Source organism: Ptiloglossa arizonensis, chromosome 4 (assembly GCF_051014685.1).
Source record: "Ptiloglossa arizonensis isolate GNS036 chromosome 4, iyPtiAriz1_principal, whole genome shotgun sequence".
Classification (NCBI taxonomy): Eukaryota; Metazoa; Arthropoda; class Insecta; order Hymenoptera; family Colletidae; genus Ptiloglossa; species Ptiloglossa arizonensis.
In genome coordinates, this window is record NC_135051.1 from 2218664 (window position 1) to 2240113 (window position 21450).

At 41.0% G+C, this 21450-nt stretch overlaps 3 protein-coding genes across 3 annotated transcripts in view; 1 reads left to right on the forward strand and 2 right to left on the reverse strand.

The window, feature by feature from the left end:
• The window catches only part of LOC143145427 (uncharacterized), a 167102-nt gene extending 157489 nt beyond the window's left edge, over nucleotides 1-9613 (reverse strand). The window contains exon 1 of the mRNA XM_076308797.1: nucleotides 9037-9613. Within this exon, the coding sequence (XP_076164912.1) occupies nucleotides 9037-9097 (61 nt within the window). The 5' untranslated portion in view covers nucleotides 9098-9613. The remainder of the gene's footprint in view (nucleotides 1-9036) is intronic.
• A 3438-nt stretch (nucleotides 9614-13051) lies between these two features.
• Nucleotides 13052-17097, reverse strand: LOC143146081 (uncharacterized). The gene is made up of 4 exons (XM_076310091.1): nucleotides 17092-17097; nucleotides 16949-16999; nucleotides 16760-16861; nucleotides 13052-13382 (listed from the first exon to the last, which is right to left on the reverse strand). The coding sequence occupies exons 1-4, from the start codon at nucleotides 17095-17097 to the stop codon at nucleotides 13197-13199; spliced, it is 345 nt and encodes a 114-aa protein (XP_076166206.1). The 3' UTR covers nucleotides 13052-13196.
• A 2417-nt stretch (nucleotides 17098-19514) lies between these two features.
• Nucleotides 19515-21315, forward strand: Ublcp1 (Ubiquitin-like domain-containing C-terminal domain phosphatase 1). Its single transcript, XM_076308662.1, has 2 exons — nucleotides 19515-19919; nucleotides 20155-21315. Exons 1-2 carry the CDS (start codon nucleotides 19760-19762, stop codon nucleotides 20964-20966), a joined length of 972 nt encoding a protein of 323 aa, XP_076164777.1. The 5' UTR covers nucleotides 19515-19759; the 3' UTR covers nucleotides 20967-21315.
• Nucleotides 21316-21450: the final 135 nt, after the last annotated feature.

The following is a 21450-nucleotide window of genomic DNA, read 5'->3' on the forward strand; positions in this document are numbered from 1 at the left end:
TGTTTATGTTCCTTCGATGTTGTACCAATAGGTTAACCGAGATTCTCTAGAGATGAAAGTAGGTAAGTACACCATTTCATTCCGATTATTTGCAATTGTATATAGTTAAAGTTACTGACGAACACGGAGGCCAAACACTATCATCAAAATTAATATTCGCGTAAAATCTCGGTTAGGGATACACGATACAGAATCGCCCTACCACTGTTTATGTTCCTTCGATGTTGTACCAATAGGTTAACCGAGATTCTCTAGAGATGAAAGTAGGTAGGTACACGATTTCATTCCGATTATTTGAAATTCTATATAGTTAAAGTTACTGACGAACACGGAGACCAAACACAATCATCAAAATTAATATTCGCGTAAATTCTCGGTTAGGGATACACGATACAGAACCACCCTACCACTGTTTATGTTCCTTCGATGTTGTACCAATAGGTTAACCAAGATTCTCTAGAGATGAAAGTAGGTACGTACACGATTTCATTTCGATTATTTGAAATTGTATATAGTTAAAGTTATTGACGAACACGGAGGCGAAATACTTTCTGAAAGAGAACTGACAGTGGTCACGGTTCGTCGAGCGTGTCCACGTTAGTCGTTTTCCTCGACGATGTTTTATCTTTCGGCGAACGATTCGCTGAAGCTTCGTCGCGAGCGAAAGCGGTCTCCTCCTTCGGTTCTGGGATCTTTGTGGACTGACCCCGACACAATGCGACGCTTTAACGCCAACGAACCCCTTCCCCCGTGCACGGCCAATCAGATAATGGAGGCTCGTTGAAAGGTATCGCATCACTTTTCTCCCTCCCCCTTTGAGCTCGATTCACTGTTCTCCCCTCTTCCCCCGTACTATTCATACATCTAATAAGAGCACTACGAGTGTGCAACCGGCCACTCTCAAAGAACGCTTCGCTCACGCTCGAATATAATAATAAACATTCGAGAACAAAATACTAGCAAAGGAGAATTAACAGGGACGAACGCGTCACAATATTTACCATCGAAATGTTACTTAATGAGACTCTTCGTTCGATTCTTCGTTCGTTAAAATAAAAAAAATTTAGAAAAATATTACTCAACTTTTCTACGAGTGTGCAACCGGCCACTCTCAAAGAACGCTCTGCTCACGCTCGAATATAATAATAAACATTCGAGAACAAAATACTAGCAAAGGAGAATTAACAGGGACGAACACATCACAATATTTACGTGATGTAAATGTATTTACGTGTTCATTAAAATAACAAAAATTAAGAAAAATATTACTCAACTTTCTCAACCAAGACTTTAATTTTCTCTCAAATCTATCCGAAACCCTTTTAAGACAAATTCTCCCAAACGTGATTTTTTTCCATAAAGAAAATTTCTCCGAAATGTTTCCCAATTGCAATACTACGAGCATTTGTTAAACGGAGGCCCTCCATAGAACAGTCTACGACTTGAAATTGAATTCAATTTAGAAGCAGCGAGAGTAGAAGCAATTACTAGAAAATAATTACGAAGAAAATGAAGTTAAACTTGCAGGTGAAGTAACACTGTTTCAGTAGCGAGTATTGACACAAGAGGCGGTGTTCCGCTGGTTGCGTCTTAAACGTGTCTCAAACGTGAGCATCCCTTGAACACCAGGGCGGGTATCGCGCATAATCTTCCTCTGGCACACGTCGACGCTTCGTTCAGAAATCTCTCTGTTCAAAGGGGTAATAAAGCGACACGGTATCATAAATATACAAGCTGCAACCTACCGCGGACCTTTATCGCTTTATTACTCTCATCGTCTTCCCCAAAGTGCCCGCAAACCCCTACTATGGAAATCTCCCCCCTCCCCTTAAACATGGATAGGGGGAAAAAGAATGATCGAGTGTACTCGAGTAACGATATAACCGATGACACACTCACCGAGAAGGTATTTCAAACGTTATTTTTAAGACGATCTTTAGGATTTAATATGAAAAAAAAAGCAACGAGACTATTGCATAATATTGGGGGTTATACGACTGTGTTTTTTCGCGTATCGAATAAATTTTCAAATATTGGTATCGAAGGTACCAATTGAGATTGAAATATAGTGGGCCGGGTCACGTGGAGTCGGTTTCTCTTCACGTGGAACGTCTTAGGTCGAATTGCGAGCTGCAGGGACACGAAGCGGATCGAGTGGCTGTCTACGACGAGCGAAGTTCGAGGGATGCAGGTGTGTTTAAGAGGGAACGGATGGACGAAAAGCAGGTGTGCTTTAGCGCGAATGAGTTTGGGAAATGCACTCCGAGAGTCTCCGCTGTGACCTACGACCGAGACGTTGAAAATGTGCGAGAGAGCTTTAGGGCATCGGCTAGAGAGTTCAAACCAACTTCTTCGGGGTTGAAACAGTGCCGAGAAGACATAAAGTAAACGGATAAAGTACAGAGTTCTAGAAACAGACGGCCGAAAGAGAATACGGACAATCGTGTACTTAACCCCAGGGTTGCTCGACGATAGGCTTGGTAACGTTTAACGAATTTTTTTGTATTCGACCATCACGAATACCTTGGTCATTCAAATATTCTACGAATGTGTTCGAGTTCATCGTTCTTTTTCAAACTTTACTTTCTCACGGTATTCGAATACATGTGATTCAAATATTCTACGAATGTAGTTCGAGTACTCCAAAGACTCGATTGATTATTATTATTATTCGAATAGTACGTTAAATCAAGTTCTTCGAGTTCATCGTCCTTCTTCAAACTTTACTTTCTCACGGTATTCGAATACATGTGATTGAAATATTCTACGAATGTAGTTCGAGTACTCCAAAGACTCGATTGGCTATTAGGATTATTCGAATAGTACGATAAATCAAGTTCTTCGAGTTCATCGTTCTTTTTCGAATTTTACTTTCTCACGGTATTCGAATACATGTAATTCAAATATTCTACGAATGTAGTTGAAATACTCCAAAGACTCGTTTGGCTATTCGGTTTATTCGAATAGTACGATAAATCAAATTCTTCGAGTTCATCGTTCTTTTTCGAATTTTACTTTCTCACGGTATTCGAATACGTGTGATTCAAATATTCTACGAATGTAGTTCGAGTACTTCAAAGACTCGATTGTCTATTCGGTTTATTCGAATAGTACGTTAAATCAAGTTCTTAGAGTTCATCGTTCTTTTTCGAACTTTACTTTCACACGGTATTCGAATACGTGTGATTCAAATATTCGATGAATGTAGTTCGAGTACTTCAAAGACTCGATTGTCTATTCGGTTTATTCGAATAGTACGTTAAATCAAGTTCTTAGAGTTCATCGTTCTTTTTCGAACTTTACTTTCACACGGTATTCGAATACGTGTGATTCAAATATTCGATGAATGTAGTTCGAGTACTTCAAAGACTCGATTGTCTATTAGGATTTTTTGAATAGTACGATAAATCAAATTCTTCGAGTTCATCGTTCTTTTTCGAATTTTACTTTCTCACGGTATTCGAATACATGTAATTCAAATATTCTACGAATGTAGTTGAAATACTCCAAAGACTCGTTTGGCTATTCGGTTTATTCGAATAGTACGATAAATCAAATTCTTCGAGTTCATCGTTCTTTTTCGAATTTTACTTTCTCACGGTATTCGAATACATGTGATTCAAATATTCTACGAATGTAGTTCGAATACTCCAAAGACTCGATAGTCTATTCGGTTTATTCGAATAGTACGTTAAATCAAGTTCTTCGAGTTCATCGTTCTTTTTCGAACTTTACTTTCTCACGGTATTCGAATAATCATATATTGAACGGTGATACTCGAGTACTCGAATATTCGAGTAATACAATATTAGAATATCGAAATATTCGTAACAATACGCTCTCAACCGAATGAATCGCCACTTTGCATCAATTGCCACTTGAAAGCTGATACTCCTGTATATTTAATTTACATAGTATTCTAGTCGGTTACCAAGGGGTAATTGCACTGTCAACGAATGCACAGAAATTTACAGAAGGATTCCGACGATCGTTCTCTACCCCCAATACATACGTAAATAACGTTTGCTATAGTCGTATCGTTTGATCGAGCTCTTTCCACCGAGAATCCTACTCGAGAGTGTTTCATCGATGCATTCCCGATTCACGCCTCTTTCGATTACACTCCACGGAAACTAGAGATCCTTATTAACGCCTCTGAAAACGTTTCGAGTAGATCCCTCGGTCCCTCGAGCCCTCTGTCGCGATTCCAGGTCGCCCAAAGCGATGTTTTATCGCGAGGTCTTAAACGGTCGAGTTCTCGATAATCCCTCTTTGCAAATTACAACACTTAGAGGGATCTTAGTCCTGAAAATTGCACCCCTGAAACGGTGTCACTGTGTCCAGCCAAGGAGCACCGCAACTGCCCGCCGATCCGTAATTCCGACCATCTGAAACGTTCGCTGCGATTCATTCTGCGCCATCACGTTCGCCGGACAGAAAACGGGGGACTATTTAAGACGATACAACCGGCCAGATGAATTGGCACCCGTTATTCATCGGCTAGTTTACGAAACCGTGAAATCACGGAGGAAACTTCAGCTCTCAATAGCGATGAATTGATTCTACTCTTCACTTTATGAAAGCATAAAAGGAACGAAGAGTCGAGGCTCTTTGCTGTCTGACGGATCTTGCAATTAATGTGGTTCGTGATTGGTTGGTTTTCTCAGTCGAATGCGTTGAATACGAAGGATAATTTTCTAGATCCGAAAGGGACGCGAGGGGCAGATTCGAGATGATGCGGATTGTAAATCAAGCTTTTTAAAGCATTGCGCCAAGTTCGTCATGGAAGGGAACATTCGTTTACTTTCAAACGTTTTCAGGGGAAAATAATTATTCTTAAACGATGTTATTTGAATAGGAATATTCGAATAATGGTATTAAACTACTCAGAGACTTGAATAATGATATTAAATTACTCGGAGACCTGAATAATGATATTCGACTACTCAGATATTTGAATAACGGTATTAAACTACTCAGACACTTGAATAATGATATTAAATTATTCAGAGACTTGAATAATGATATTCGACTACTTAGATGTTTGAATAACGGTATTAAACTACTCAAAGACTTGAATAATGATATTAAATTACTCGGAGATTTGAATAATGATATTCGACTACTCGGATATTTGAATAACGGTATTAAACTACTCAAAGACTTGAATAATGTTATTAAATTACTCGGAGATTTGAATAATGATATTAGACTACTCAGGTATTTGAATAACGGTATTAAACTATTCAGAGACTTGAATAATGATATTCGACTACTGAGATATTTGAATAATGGTATTAAACTACTCAGAGACTTGAATAATAATATTGAACAACACAGAGACTTGAATAATGATATTAGACTACTCAGTTATTTGAATAATGATATTAGACTACTCAGTTATTTGAATAATGATATTAGACTACTCAGAGTCTTGAATAATGATATTCGACAACTCAGATATTTGAATAACGGTATTAAACTACTCAGAAACTTGAACAATAATATCAAATTACTCAGAGTCTTGAATAATGATATTCGACAAATCAGATATTTGAATAACGGTATTAAACTACTCAGAGACTTGAACAATGATATTAAACTACTCAGAGACTTGAATAAGGATATTCAACTGCTCAGATACTTGAATAACAGAGTACTCGTTCCTTTTAAGCACCGAATATACGCGTTCGATACGTTAGGATGATCTATTCCAGCTGGAATCGAATCGTTCGGTCGCTCCGGCTCCTCGCGTAAAAATCTCCTCGACTCTCTCGACTCTCGACATCCGGACCGGCCAATATTCTGTAATCGTTCGCACGATCCGCGACGAACGGATTTCAGCAATAAAATGATCCCTCAATTTCCGTATCTCGGGTATCCGACAGGGCCGGTCGTTTAATACGATCTGGCCCGCACTAAAGTTGAAATGAAAACCGTAAATACTTTCCGCGAGCGCGCCTAACGCGAGACGACGATCGTTAAATTTCATTTTACGAGATCGCGTTGCGTTCCTCGGGCGCAGCTCGTAAAGCGATTGTCCGTACCCGCGAGTCGGGCTTCCAGCTTTTTCGCGAGCTTTCCTTATAATCCGGAATGTCGCCGTTTCTCCGACGAGTGGAGGCCCGCTCGTCCACGTAATTCTTTTCCGTTTCTTCCTACTCCCTCTCTCTCTCTCTCTCTCTCTCTCTCTCTCTTTCTTTCTCTTTCTCTTTCTTCCTCATCCCTCAGTTTCACTACTTCTCACACTCTCTCTGTATCTCGCGAAACAGTCGAAAATTCAGCCGGTACCGCCCCCTTCGTTTCGCGATTAATTCAATTAGATCGTAAACTTCACGTTGAAGGTAAAGCTATTCATTACGGAGAGGGGTGCACGGGGATCCTCGACACGTTTCACGGATCGTTACGAGAACGTTTCCGATTTTCGAGACCCAGAGTTCACCTAGTTTTTAAAGATCCTAATTTTATTTATGCCTGAACGTTATCACCGGGGACATCCCCCGATCATAAGAGGAGGTAAAAGCTGTCGACGTCATACAAGGACGCTCGTATTTTTTACATAGAGTAACACTCTTTTACGAATTATTCTTTTAACATATGCATGAAACTTTTTTCGTAAAAAAGTATCGTAAAAGAAGAAAAATTACACCGATATTGACATTCTTTTCGGTGTTGGTAATACATTGTACGTTTAAATGGACGAAACAACGAAGCTTGACTTTCTGTTCGCAAAATCGCAAACGATCGAAAACTGATCGAATAATCTCTGCGAAGACGAAACAATTTTTACTTTGTTTCATCCGCAACTGACGCCATTGCAGAATACAAATCGACGAAAAGAAAGTAACCGATAAGATTGACAGCCTGATAATGACTCCCTGACAAGTCCTAAAATTTGATCTCCGACATTCGTGGATTGCTTTGCTCTCGAAAGCTTGTAATCGTTACAAATTTCGATTCTACACTGTGTACACGCTGCAGGAGCTGCGAGTGTATAAAAATTGTAATTTTATCTGTAGAAATCGTCCAATGGTAATCGGTCGATTCGATGCCCCAATTATTCTCTCTCGAAGAAATCCACGAGATTTATTTTTTATTTTTAGTTTTTTCTTCGAATAAAACTTTCAGGTGATTGAAAACTACACGCTGGTTACATCGAAGCTTCGAACGAATCGTAAAGTGATCTTCGGAGGCTGACGACAATAAATATCACTTTACCGCCATAATTCGCAACAGCGTAGTATTCAACGCCGAGACGATCGCGAACAACGAGTCGCGCTAATTGGACGCTCAATGAGGCCCGATTAAGAGCAACTCGAATGTCCGTGGAAACTTCTGGAAGCTCCGAAGAGACTCGAAAGATTGTCAAGTATTCCACGAAAAAAGAATATCGAGTTCTCGATCGAGAAAAAAACGTGGTAACGCGAACAGAAGAAATACGAAGAGCATCGAGAAAATTTTCCTCGATCGCGGGTGACACAAACTGGAATCCGATATGTACGATTTCTTCGAGGATTGATCTTTCTCTCTCCCTAGAATACATTGCAATTTGAGAACAATATGTACAATTTCTTCGAGAATTGATCTTTCTCTCTCCCTACAATACATTGCAATTTGAGCACGGATACACTACAATTGTTCTCGCCAGGATTATTCTACTCAACCCTGGACACTTGTATCGTAGGTGGAAGAAAAAATCGATCTTTGGTCGAGAGAAACGCGATACCATGAATATACAAGAAAAATATAGTCGTGTAACTTGTACTCGCAACGAGTCACAAGCCTCGTGAATCACGAGTCACGATTTTGAGATTTTTTCAACGACTGATCTTTCTTCCTCCCATGAATACATCCGGGTACTTGGAGTCTATGTACGATTTCTTCGAGGATTGATCTTTCCCTCTCCCTAGAATACATTGCAATTTTAGCACAATATGTACAATTTCTTCGAGGATTGATCTTTCTCTCTCCCTACAATACATTGCAATTTGAGCACGGATACACTATAATTGTTCTCGCCAGGATTATTCTACTCAACCCTGGACACTTGTATCGTAGGTAGAAGAAAAAATCGGTCTTTGGTCGAGAGAAACACGATACAACGAATATACTTGAGATTTTTTCAACGATTGATCTTTCTTTCTCCCATGAATACATCCGGGTACTATCCATTAGTACCCGGAGGACACTGGTCCAGTACATCGGAGTCTAGACCACACTGTACTAATTTTTCGAACATCGAGATATTCCACTTGGCTTTGTTCAACCGGGCACTGGTACCGCATAAATAAAGAAAGATCGGTTCCGGACGAAACGAAACGCGAGAACGGAGGGCATTCGTCGTTTAAAATTTTGACACCGCGTTCAAGGAACGGAATCGTCAGCCAGTCACAGACCGAAATTACTATCCCGCTTTCAAGTGACAATTTCATACCCTACATTCGTGCAAAAGAACACGCTCGAAAGCGGGAATCGCCGCAATTTTCCAGCCCTCGTTAAACCCCTCCGTGACTAATCTTTCTTTCCCCGTACAATACACGAAATCCTTCAAAAACGAAGCGTCTTCGTGACCATTCTCCACGGAACTCGAACGCGCTGCGGAGCGTTCAACAAGACCCTGAACGACGTGTCCCTTTGTGTCCCACAAAGGGACACGTCGTCAGGGACAGAAGAACGAGACAAAAAGGGAACACGTCGACTTCCGCGGACACCTTCGACGCACTCGCGGTCGTTCCCCGCGGGGCTCGGTTTCTCGCGCGGTGGAGGGGGGCAGGGGGGCACATACGTAACGATTTTATCGTACGACGAGTTAATACTCCGAACGATCGTACACTTGCGAGTCGTACAAAGAAATACTTACGACACTCCCCATACCGAACACTCTGATCGTGTTTTCGGAAAAATCTCGCGCACTTAACGATCTTCCGATCGCAAGAGATCTCCGGTCTCTGAAACCGGTCGTGGTTACTCTCGTCGTGCGTGAAATTTCTTAGTATCAGCCCCCCGGCCCACCCCCCGTCGTGTAAGCACACTCACCGATGCAGACGAAGAGCGTCGCGAAGAAAATCGGCGGGAAGGCCCTCGAGGACGAAAACATCCTGGCGCCGGTAGAGAGCTCGTACTGCGAGGAGGACTCCGTCAGTGCGGACCGAGGATCCTTCCGGGCAGGAGCCGCCCAGAGGGGCGGGACCAACGATTCCCCGCGAAACGAAAACAGAAAGGAAAAGGCACTTCCAGCGATCCGATCTGACGATTCACGGGCCCGATCCTCTCGATCCTCCGTTCACGAGGATCCGTTTACTCGTCACGAAACAGGCCCACGAAGAAAACGCGAGATCCAGGATCACGGCCGCGACCGATCCTCGGACTCTCCTCTCCCTCTCGGGTCGATATATCTTCCGAGAATTTTTTTTTTCTCCGATTCCTCTCCTCGAATTCAAATTGGAATGTTTTTCAAATTTATTTTTTTTTCGTGTGGCAATGGTCCGTTTTTTGTTCTTTTTTTTTTACAGAGGTTTTTTCGACACACGGTGATCGAAACGCAATCGGTCGCGCAACGTTCGATCGCCGGGCTACGTAAAGGCGCGTCCTGACACGTACGTCTGGTGCGGCGCCGCCGTCGGACTGAGTTTCTACGTTACGCTGCAGCAGTGGCGACGCGACGCGACGCGACGCGCCTAGCCTGGTCCTAGCCGCGCCGCGCCATCCGCGTCGTCGCGCGCGCTTATCTTCCGCACCTGTGTGCCCCCCCTACGGTCCACGTTACTCGGGCGTGTGTGCGTGCATGCGCCCGCGCCACCGACTCGAAATTCAGCGTGCTCGTGGCCTTCCTTTCGTTCGCCGCGATGCCGCAGCTGCGATCATCCTGCGTTGCTTACGACTACGAGGCCGAGGGACCGAGGGAGGAGGAAATCAAAAACTCGGCCACGATAACACTACCCCTGTGGATCGATTTTCAGAATATTTACCATCGTTATCACCGATCGAGAGTTAGTCGCCATTTGTGTTCGAATTATTTCAAAAGAATTTACAAGCCCTATGTAATAAGTACCTGCTTTTAACGATTGAGGAATATACAAGGATTGTACGATAAGTATCCATATCTGGATCCAGAAGGGTCGATTTTGAGAATCTTTACAATCGTAATTACTGATCGAGTGTTAGTCGCCATTTGTGTTCGAATTATTTCAAAAGAATTTACAAGCCCTATGTAATAAGTACCTGCTTTTAACGATTGAGGAATATACAAGGATTGTACGATAAGTATCCATATCTGGATCCAGAAGGGTCGATTTTGAGAATCTTTACAATCGTAATTACTGATCGAGTGTTAGTCGCCATTTGTGTTCGAATTATTTCAAAAGAATTTACAAGCCCTATGTAATAAGTACCTGCTTTTAACGATTGAGGAATATACAAGGATTGTACGATAAGTATCCATATCTGGATCCAGAAGGGTCGATTTTGAGAATCTTTACAATCGTAATTACTGATCGAGTGTTAGTCGCCATTTGTGTTCGAATTATTTCAAAAGAATTTACAAGCCCTATGTAATAAGTACCTGCTTTTAACGATTGAGGAATATACAAAGAATACACGATAAGTATCCATTTTTAACAAGTTGAGAATCTTTACGGAAAATTGTTATTGTATGGACCTTGAACGGCCGTTCTCACGTATACGTGACTTGTCAGTTATTTACCATTCGTGCCTGAATAATTTAAAAAGAATTTACAAGCCCTATGTAATAAGTACCTGCTTTTAACGGTTGAGGAGTATACAAAGAACACACGATAAATGTCCATTTTTAACAAATTGAGAATCTTTACGGAAAATTGTTATTGGACAAAGAAAAGAATTTACAAGACCTATACGACAAGTACCTGTTTCTAATGATTAAGGAATATACAAGTATCCGTAGGAATAAGTATCCGTTTTTAACAACTTGAGAATCTTTATGGTCGCCGTGGAAAATTATTGGACGGATCTTGAACGGCCGTTCTCACGTGTACGTGACTCGTCAGTTATTTACCATTTGTGCCTGAATAATTTGCAAAGAATTTACAAGGCCTATGTGACACGTACCCGTTTTTAACAGATTGAAAATTGTTATTGGACAAACCTTGAACGGCCGTTCTCACGTGTACGTGACTCGTCAATTATTTACCATTCGTACCTGAATAATTTAAAAAGAATTTACAAGCCATATACAACAAATACCCAATTTTAAAGGTTGTGGAATATACAAGGATTGTACGATAAGTATCTATTTTTAACAACTCGAGAATCTTTACGGAAAATTGTTATTGAACGGACCTCGAGCGGCCGTACTCACGTATACGTGAGTTATCAGTTACCGATGACAGGTTACTGTCACTCATACGTGACCTCGCCGAACAGGACTTGTCACGACTTTAACCATCGGTTATCGGCCGCTGTCACGTATACGTGATTTCGCTCTCAGCCGCTACGTGATATGTATACACGCGCGATACGATGTAGTGCTACCCAGATGAAAAGATTTCGAAACCTGGCTCGGATTTCTGATCAAGGTTTGTATCGACGAATCGATTTGAAGTCGAAGTTCTTCGAAGAGACATGGATCATATTCATCGGTGAAAGTTATTCGAGCAGTGAACATCCTGAGATATTTTATTAGCCCGTAGTCGCGTTGCTTTTGATATGTTTTCGTCTGTCGTGACCCAATAATACGTTCAAAATCAATAGACGTGGTCACGATTTATGATTCCGAAGCAGACTCGGTCCACCACCTAACTTCGACACTTGGACGTATTGCTTCTCAATGTAATTTCCAAGAATCACGGAATAATACTTGGTAGATGAGAAAATATACAATTTTCGAAGCGTACGGTGTTAACACTCTGACGGCCGCTGTCACGTATACGTGATATCATTGTTTCGGTCGTTGGATCGCAGTCCATTTAACTTAGGTCACTTTCGTTTAGGTTAGGTCTCAAATTGCGTGTTCATTGCGATATCTAATGTCACGTTTCCGTGTTGAAATATTCTTGGCACCCTTGTGCGTCCTTCTTTCAACGGTTACAGACAGTTCAGAATATAGTCTCGAGTAATTCAAATTGTTCGGTTACCTAACCTCGGGAAAAATTGATTAATTTTGATTCAACTGTAATATTCCTTCGCGAATTTCCAACAAAACGATCTATCGTATTTTTTCCAGTCCAAGTTTCATGTTTATTGCGAAAAAATCCACACAAATTTTGTAAAATGTCCTCTATCCTCGCTCATCTACGATTTCCGAGCGGTTTTATGTTAATTGCCGACAGTTCGATACTCCGTGTGGGTTGTTACGTAGTTCGACGTTGGTTTTGTAACACTTTATCCGACAAAGTTGTTTAATTATCATTATATCGGCCTCCTGTTAGAGTTTCCCCCGATTATCGTATTATTCAATACCAAGCGAAACCCGCCACGCTTTTTGCGCGCCGATGCACGAAGTTTAATTAGATAACTGTGATTGTAACCGTTAAAACAAAGAATCTCCGAACACACCTGAAATGATTTTTAGTCAAACGAACTTATGGACGCAATCGTCGGAGATACTACGCACAATTTTAATTGGTGACGGCTTTAATCGCTTTATAATAATCGAAAACGCAACAGCGACTCGAACACGTGTGCACGTAAATACAAATAAATTCAACAACTTTCCCCGAGGTTTCTAAATATAAAAAAATACCCGTGACCCTTCTTGTAACACGCGTAACAAGTAATCATAATAGAAATAGTAACAACAACTCTCCGCGCTGGTAACGTGACTTTTTTTTAAATATTCGTCGAATATAAAGGAAAAAAAATTGTAAAAAACGTTGACAGAAAGAAGCTTCCCTTCAAAAATAAAAAAAAATATTGTCGGCTTTTTAAAAATTTTTAAAAAAGTATCCAGTAAGTAAAAAGTAAAAAAGAGACGTTCGTATTTCAAGAATCGAGATCGTCGCGAAACGAGATCCTCGGTAAATAAATTAGATAACAAAAGGACTCAGGGGGCAAACGAACAAACCAACGATATCGATCCCCGATCGCGAAGATAAATCATTCCCGGACGGTCCATGTTTCTTCGGCGGGGCCAGGAACGTGTTTAATTTCCCTGCAGCGCGTTTCGCGTAGATATCCACCGTTTACATATCGAGTCGCATCAACGTTATTGCAGTATGCATTCACGCGGCAGTTATCGGCGCCGTATACACTGCGCCCGCCCCATGTGCATTATACACAGGCAACATTGTGCCGTCCGGCATCAATCGTGGGATTTCCTGCAGGTGAATGCAGCTAAAAGTCTCCGACGTTGCATCCAGTCTCGATCGATCCCGATGACGCTGGATCCTTGAAAGACTCCATCTCTCCTAAAGAAAAGAATATTTATTCTTTCAACGATTCTTGTTTTTCACGACGGTAGAAAATATTTCAAGACAATTTCAAGACACACAGTGTTGCATTATTTCAATGGACAGTTTAAAAATCCTAACTGCAGAGACTGTGATGTTGGACTATTTCAATGGACAATTTAAAAATAAGATGAAGTGACGAAAATTTGGGTCCTAACCTAGAAAACTGCAGAGACTGTGGTGTTGGACTATTTCAATGGACAGTTTAAAAATAAGATGAAGTGACGAAAATTTGAGTCCTAACCCAGATAACTATAGAGACTGTGATGTTGGACTATTTCAATGGATAGTTTAAAAATAACATGGAGTGACGAAAATTTGGATCTTAACCTAAACAACTGCAGAGACTGTGGTGTTGGACTATTTCAATGTACAGTTTAAAAATAACACGGAATGACACAAAAGAGGAACAAAAACGAAACTATACTGATCGAATTACCTTACGAATTGCTACCTCGTCCAATCTATTCCCCAGATTTTGTTCCCAACTTGTTCCAAACTTGAAGAAATAGCTTGACGGAAGTATATTCCTATCATTGCTAAAACAGAGGCCTATTTTGTAGAGTTTGGTAAAACCTACTTTTTAGATGACTTGACAAAAATTGGAATCTCACCGGACAAAGTGTATCGAGTTGGAAACCGGACCATGTTGAGAAATGAATAAAAAAAAAATAATCAAAAAATGTGTCTCTTTCCCCTAACACTGATACTTTTCATACCGCCCTCGTATTTATTCGCTGTTGCATTAATACCTTCAATTTATCGCAACTGCCGTGCGGAACGCGTCGTTGCAACACGGCGTTACTTCAACTACCATCTGCAATATTAATTTATCGCAGGTGCGGCGGATACGTCGCGTTAAAGCATCCGTATCGCGACAACAAAACCTGAGGGGGGCCGGAGGGTACAAAAACACCCGTTATCGGCTGTCAGAAAAAAATCAACGCGACGCGGAAGGTGGAAAAAAAAGGAAAAAAGAACGAAACGTATCGTTGGATCGATACCGGTGAAGAACAAAGGGTAAACCATGAATGCAACATTCGATGCCACTTTGACACACCCGTCACATAGTAAAAATAGAATCTCACTTTGAACGATCACCCTCGAAAGAGGAGATGCACCCTGACGCGTCAAGAATGACGATGCTCGTGAAAATCTGGAAATCCAAACGGTGAACGAAAAGATTGCGAAACTGCATCCTAAAAAATTGACTGGACAAGTTTATTCGCGCAACACCGCTAAAAGATCGAAAAGAAAACATCCATTATTGGACTTGTTTCCATGTAACAATCACACACATAGCCTTCGAACACACAATGGTATCCTATACAGAGGTTTTCATTCACGTGCTAATGTAACAAATTGATATTAAAATTTGTCAAATGTCGCGTAGACAAATTTCAAAGACTAAATGGAGATATTTAAAAAGAGAAGTCTTCGATTCGAGCCAGACAGTCTTTCGTCCCTTCTCCGTCGGTGAAACTTATCGCCGAGTCTATTCTCTCTTTTCCCTTTATTCTGACCCACATGGCCCCAGACGCCAACGGAGGACTCACAATATCTGCTTCCAATTAAAAGAGCGGAATTGGATCGCGTTAAAAAAAGACCGACTTCTTCCCCTCGATCCGATGCGGAGGTAGATGAGAGAGTAAGTAGTGGAGGGGGATGAGAACAAGGGCGAAAGAAGGTTCTTTCGGTTCGATGGACTTCGAACGACTCTGAATCTCTCCATTAACCCCTGCACGACTAATGTTCCGAACCAGTGTATCTCAAACTGTGGCGAACGCGTTGGTATAAGGGGTTTCGAACCCTTCGAAGAAGAAAAAATGCGCGTTGCGTCGATAAACAACTTTCGAGCGATAGAATCCAAGATCTTGGGACCACTTAAAAGCACGGTAGCCATTTTGATAGTCACGAGAGTAGCGTCGATGGATCAGCGAGGTCTTCGCGATGAAAACGAGACTCAACACGACCTAGTTCGGATTACTTTTAATTGTGGATCGTCGGGATCTATTTTCAAGAGAGAAATTGTTGACCAAGTAATAATTAAAATCGAGTAGAATCTCGAGTAAAATGACGAGTAATTTTTTTCTCAGTCGCGAAGGTCGACACAATTCGCGAGCCTCGGTTTGCTTGAAAACGGGGTAGCGATTTTTGTCTACGGAATTTTTATTTTCTCGATGAAAACGAGACTAAACAAACGACCCAGTTTTGAGCTACTTTTTATTTCTACGTTATTGGAATACGTTTCTCGTTCGATTATTACGAGCACGTGAAACAAGAAATTGTCACGGTTGAGTAAAATATGGACGAGTAATGTTTCCTCGATCGCTAGGATAACAAAGATCGACTACAAGACCTATAAGAACGAGACTCCTTCCTTCTATCTTCTTCCTTCTATCTTTCCTTCTACTCGCGATACCAAGTGCCTGGTTCACTCTTGGAGCTTCCGAACGATGGAAAAAAAGAACCTATCCCTTCGTCGCGCGTACCATTCGCTGCCAGGAATGGAATCAACCCACGGAGATTATCCCATTTATTCACTGCCGGTCGGAAATTATTTTTCTAAACGAAAAAAAGAAAAGTAACGAGGAAAACAGAACAAAGTAAATCCTCGCTCAAGAAGCGAAGCGATAACGTAACGCTCGGTCCCTTGTTACTATTATTTTTTCCTTCCCTTTTTAATACCGAACGATAAATCGCGCCCCTTACCTCCATAAAAACATAATCCCCCTGCAATGGGTATATCCGCTTAATAACGAGCGCGGAGGACACAGTCGGATATTAAATCGAGTCCACTTTATCGAAGTGGCTGGTTTACAAACTGGTACGGGCAGTAATTCATCGCTGTAGCAGTTTCGCTGGCTCGTAACAACGCCGTGGTAATAAACCCCGCCCGGTCTTAGTTTAATAATTGATATTAACCCCTTATTCGGTGGCGCTAAAATTCGCCTAATGCCCGGTGCACGCGCGCGCAACGGTCTCGCTTCGCGGGACGCCCGACATCGGTGAACGGATTGTTAAACCCTTTGCATTGCGAACTCTACACCAAAATTCTACCAATAGTGTGACACGAAACCGTGGACCAATGGTTTTACAAGCCTTTTGGAAGATATCCGCTACATTATTTAAAGAAACCACCTGACTATCTATCGAAGACCAAAACTCGAGACTATGTAGATAAGATCGGGTACGTGGAATCTTGAGAAACCTGCAAGAGTATTTTTTAATTGGAATAAATAGATAAGTTGGTTCCTGAAATGTGGACCAACGGTTTTACAAACTTTTTGGAAGATATTCGCTACATTATTTAAACAAATCTCCTGACTATTTACCGAAGACCAAACCTCGAGACTGTGTAGATAAGATCGGGTACGTGGAATCTTGAGAAACCTGCAAGAGTATTTTTTAATTGGAATAAATAGATAAGTTGGTTCCTGAAATGTGGACCAACGGTTTTACAAACTTTTTGGAAGATATTCGCTACATTATTTAAACAAATCTCCTGACTATTTACCGAAGACCAAACCTCGAGACTGTGTAGATAAGATCGGGTACGTGGAATCTTGAGAAACCTGCAAAGAGTATTTCTTAATTATAATAAATAGATAAATTGGTTCCTGAAATTCGGCCGAATAAAACTATTATTTAATCAAGATTTCTGTACTTTCATGTGCTTTTGAACTTCGTTTCACCCCACGATTTTAACACAACAGTTCAGTTTCTCACGGTTGAAAGTGCACTCGAGATCTCTAACCGAGTACCATGCCTCTTCCGTTTCCCAAATTGTTATTTACGCGATCAAAAATTACAAGTTCCGTGATACATCATTTTTTTCAGCGCTGCAAAAAAAAAAGAAAAAGATTGAATACCTCGAAGCAGCACAATTGCGTTCGTTCATATTTCACGAAATGTAACTAACAAGTGCGGGGCCCCTGAAGCTCGAGTCCCGGGGCAAACGGCCCGTTTGCCCTCTGCTAAGGCCGGTACCTGTTCAGCGGTCTCGTGAGACCTAAAAAGAGCCGTTGCGACAACACGAGATGTAAAATTACCAGGGTGTCCGTGGAGGGTTAAACAACGTTACGCCAGGCCTGTTCTCGCGACCAACGATACCTTTCCATTTTTAATTGTTGTTCAGCCACTCCCGACGAGTCCCGGAGACTCTTAACGCGACCCCGGATCAACGAAAGATTAATGAACGGGAACATCCGCATGCGGAATGTCGCATCTGCAAACGCGATTTCACGCGCCAACAACGGTTACAAAGAGGTGAAGAGAAAAGAAGAGAGGGGAGACGGAATAAAAAAAAAAAGAAGGAAGAAGTACGAGCGGCGGTGCAAAAATTTAATTACGAGGCTGCAACTGCGGTTTGGGACACCCTCGTTTACGGAGGCGCGAGTCTCGCGTTTATGGTCGCGGGTTTCGGTTCTCTTTAAGCGGGGTGGTACCGTTGCTCGTCGGTTTCACAGCGCCAAAAATTCTCGGGAATCGTTTCCGCGTTATTCGCGGGAGGACTGATGACTCGCAGGGGCTCGTGAACGGAAGAAAAAATAAAAGAAGAACACGATCTCGCGACGAGGCTTGCCAAGAAAATTTAACTCCCCGCCCCTCCGTACGAAACGATCTTCTGTACACGGAACGAAGAATCTGTTGGGCGTTCCTCTGACACGTTTGAGTCGTGAGTGGTTTTCAATCTCGAGACGCTAGCCAAATTGCAGAATTTGTGTACCAATATTGTATTTTAACCATCGATCGATCGAAAATCTGCACAGCTGCACACGCTCCGAGTGCAAGCCCATTCGTGAATTTGTTTCTCTATTTTACGTGTACCCGCGGCCACGGGACGTGTATTTCTTGCACGAGTTTCCTTTTTTTTTCCCCTTCCCCCCCCCCCCCCCCCCCATCGTAAAGGGAAACATAAAGGAGGAAGATGGTCGAACAAAGAAAATGCGAGGTCGGTTCGCCCAGAGAATAGAAAATTGTTTTAAATGTTTCCGCAGCGAGGCGGTGCGGGAGTTTTTAACAACCGTTTGTTGCACGAGTTTCCCCCTTCCCCTCCCCCACTCCGTCGGTTTCACTTCCGAGAAGCTGTAAAAACGTACGAAAAGCTTCGAGGGAGATTTGCAGAAATTTTATACCGGCCAGTTCCGCGCACAGTTGTTTAACCGAGTTACGGGGACCTGGCCGACAATTTTTTTTTTTTATATGTATATATATATACATATATAAAGTTTATACACCGCCCGTGGAAAACCGGGTTAAAGCCGCGCGATAAAATTTATTGCCGACTGGAGAGGCGAAGGAGGACGTGAATCGACCGGCCACGAAAACAATGCGTGTTTGTTAACTTCAGTGCATCGATGCGCGCATTATTCTAATCGATTTATGAAACGATCGATACGGATTTCAGGTTAGAAAGTGTAAAAGTGAATAAATTCGCAACTGGAAATGCAGAACCTTCTCGAGATCAATTCACGATTGAATCGAATCGGCCTTGGCGATGATTCTCTCACCTAAAACAGAAATAAAGTAAACGTTAGATGAATCTTTGCATTACGCGGGAAATAAAATTTTTAATTCGTTAAGAATAGAATCTTTGTCCGCGACTGTACCGATAGAATCGTCTCGATAAGTAATCGATGTAACTTTCGATTAAAAAGTGTACAATTAGCCACGGTTATACCTGTTTTATCGATAATGTAAGCTTCTACATTCGTGCAGAAATGATTTATATCATTGCGATGATATCAAACGAAAAGCACGGATGATTGAGTTTAATTTTCACCGACGACACGATGGCAGCACCATCTTGACTAACGCTCGCTTGAACGCCATCTGGAAAGGAAATTCAGCACTATTAACTGCAATATCGACAGAAATCTAATACTACGATAGTACGGATACGTTGGAAAGTAGTAAACTGCACAATGCATAGTATTACAACGAGTGCAACGTGTGTATACTGTGAGTAGAATGAATCGGGTTTTTTCGCGCATGCGCGATCCGATAACGTCGAATCCAGCGACGTGCATAACTAATAATGTCGTAGCGGTCAACGTCGAAATTTTGAATTGGACATTCTCCTTTTCGAGAATGCAGAGATAATATTACCAAATTCTTCGATGAAAATTCCCTAACCGCGTCCTTCCCACTTTTGGTTCTCTTATACATTTGCCAGAAACTTTTAGACAATTTTCTGTAATAATCAAACAGGGAGCCATAGAACACCCGTTTCCACCCGATCGGGGCACTGTGCTGATGCTGTTTTCGACTAACATTCGCGAAAAAACTCGGCCCATCTGGGAACCCTGTGACGCGTTATTATTTTCCGAAGAATGGAAGGTGAAGTGAGGATTATCGTAAAATGGAGCGGGAAAGAGTATGCGATTCCAGATATGCAAGAGGACGATACCGTTCTCGCTCTGAAAGAACTTATACACAAGGAAACCGGTGTCCTTCCGGAACATCAAAAATTGCTGAATCTCAAATTCAAAGGTTATGTTTTAAATTGTCTTTGGGTCTGTCTGTTGCAGTAGTATTTATGGGGTAGCGTGCGCTTTCGACTTTTCGCTAGATTACAAAATGATACATTTAAATAATTTCTTTCAATTCCCAAGGTGTTTCGCTTTCACTGGCCAAAATTCGATTCGATAGATTTATTGGATTTAGTACAATTATCAGAATTATTTTAAATTCGATCGAGTCTCTATAGAATCTTTCTCTTCACCAGGCAAAGCAGTTCAAGATGAAGACATCATAGGAAAATTGGGCCTTAGACCTGGATTCAAGTTAATGTTAATGGGTTCTAGAGAAGAAGACATAGCTGAAGTAAGTCAAGCGCCAAAAGACATGCCCCATGTAGTTAACGATTTGGATACAGAAGAAGAAGAAGTGGAGATTGAAAATTCAGAGGTGTATCTTTTCAAAATACAACGCAGAATCGATCATTATACTATCATACAATTTAATCCATTCAGAGAAGGAAAAAAACTTTTAGTGCTGGATATAGATTACACCCTGTTCGATCACAGATCAACAGCGGAAAGTGGTGTAGAATTAATGCGTCCTTTTCTCCATGAATTCTTAATGGAGGCTTATAATGATTACGACATAGCAATTTGGTCTGCAACTAGTCTGAGGTGGATCAATGAAAAAATGAGACTGCTTGGAGTTTCCAATCATCCTAATTACAAAATAGTATTTTACCTTGATTCCCTAGCCATGATATCTGTTCATACACCAAAGTATGGCTTAGTTGGTGTAAAACCACTTGGTATTATCTGGGGAAAGTTCAAACAGTTCTCTGCAAAGAATACAATAATGTTTGACGACATCAGAAGAAATTTTATCATGAATCCACAATCAGGATTGAGAATAAAACCTTTCAGACATGCACATGTTACCAGAGGCGAAGACAGAGAATTATTAAAATTATCAGAATATTTAAAATTAATAGCCAAAGTTGATGACTTTCAGACTCTTAATCATAGAAAATGGGAAGAGTATAAAGCGAAGAAAGCCAAACAGGAGAAGAAAAAATGAAACAAACGCTGATCAAAAAAGTTTTCAAGAATGTTAAAGACTTGTTGAATTTTACCAATCTTTTCACTATTGGACAAAAAACATTTATAATACACCATTAATTATTGTAAACACGACGATAAATAAACAATCTACATTCTGTATAAAGAGGAACATGTAAAAAACAAACATCTTTTAAGTATTCTTCCATGGATGATAATATACATTAATTAATCAATATCCACAGTGCTTAAAAATTTCATGTTACACTGCATAAATTCGCATATTTACACATGCTTCTTTGTATTTATGACGTACTTATGAATTATATAAAACATGTACAAAATATCTAATCAAAGACTATCTTAATAAAACCTTTGTATGTAAAAAAAAAAGTGAAACGTTTATTTCCCCCTTGTACTTGTTCATTTTTTTCAATATAAACTATAACATGTAAACTATTAATAGAACATATTCGAATAATTCAAAGTTGCATTATTACGAA

Bases quoted from the DNA above. Each gene is read 5' to 3' on its own strand.
- LOC143146081 (XM_076310091.1), bottom strand. The intron at 16,862-16,948 runs GTCTTCGGTAAA...TCCACATTTCAG, and splicing joins CTACACAGTCTCGAGGTTTG to GAACCAACTTATCTATTTAT. The intron at 13,383-16,759 runs GTAAATAGTCAG...TCTTTTCTTTAG, and splicing joins GTCTCGAGGTTTGGTCTTCG to GAGAGATGGAGTCTTTCAAG.
- Ublcp1 (XM_076308662.1), top strand. From the start codon at position 19,760: ATGGAAGGTGAAGTGAGGATTATCGTAAAATGGAGCGGGAAAGAGTAT. The intron at 19,920-20,154 runs GTTATGTTTTAA...TCTCTTCACCAG, and splicing joins GCTGAATCTCAAATTCAAAG to GCAAAGCAGTTCAAGATGAA.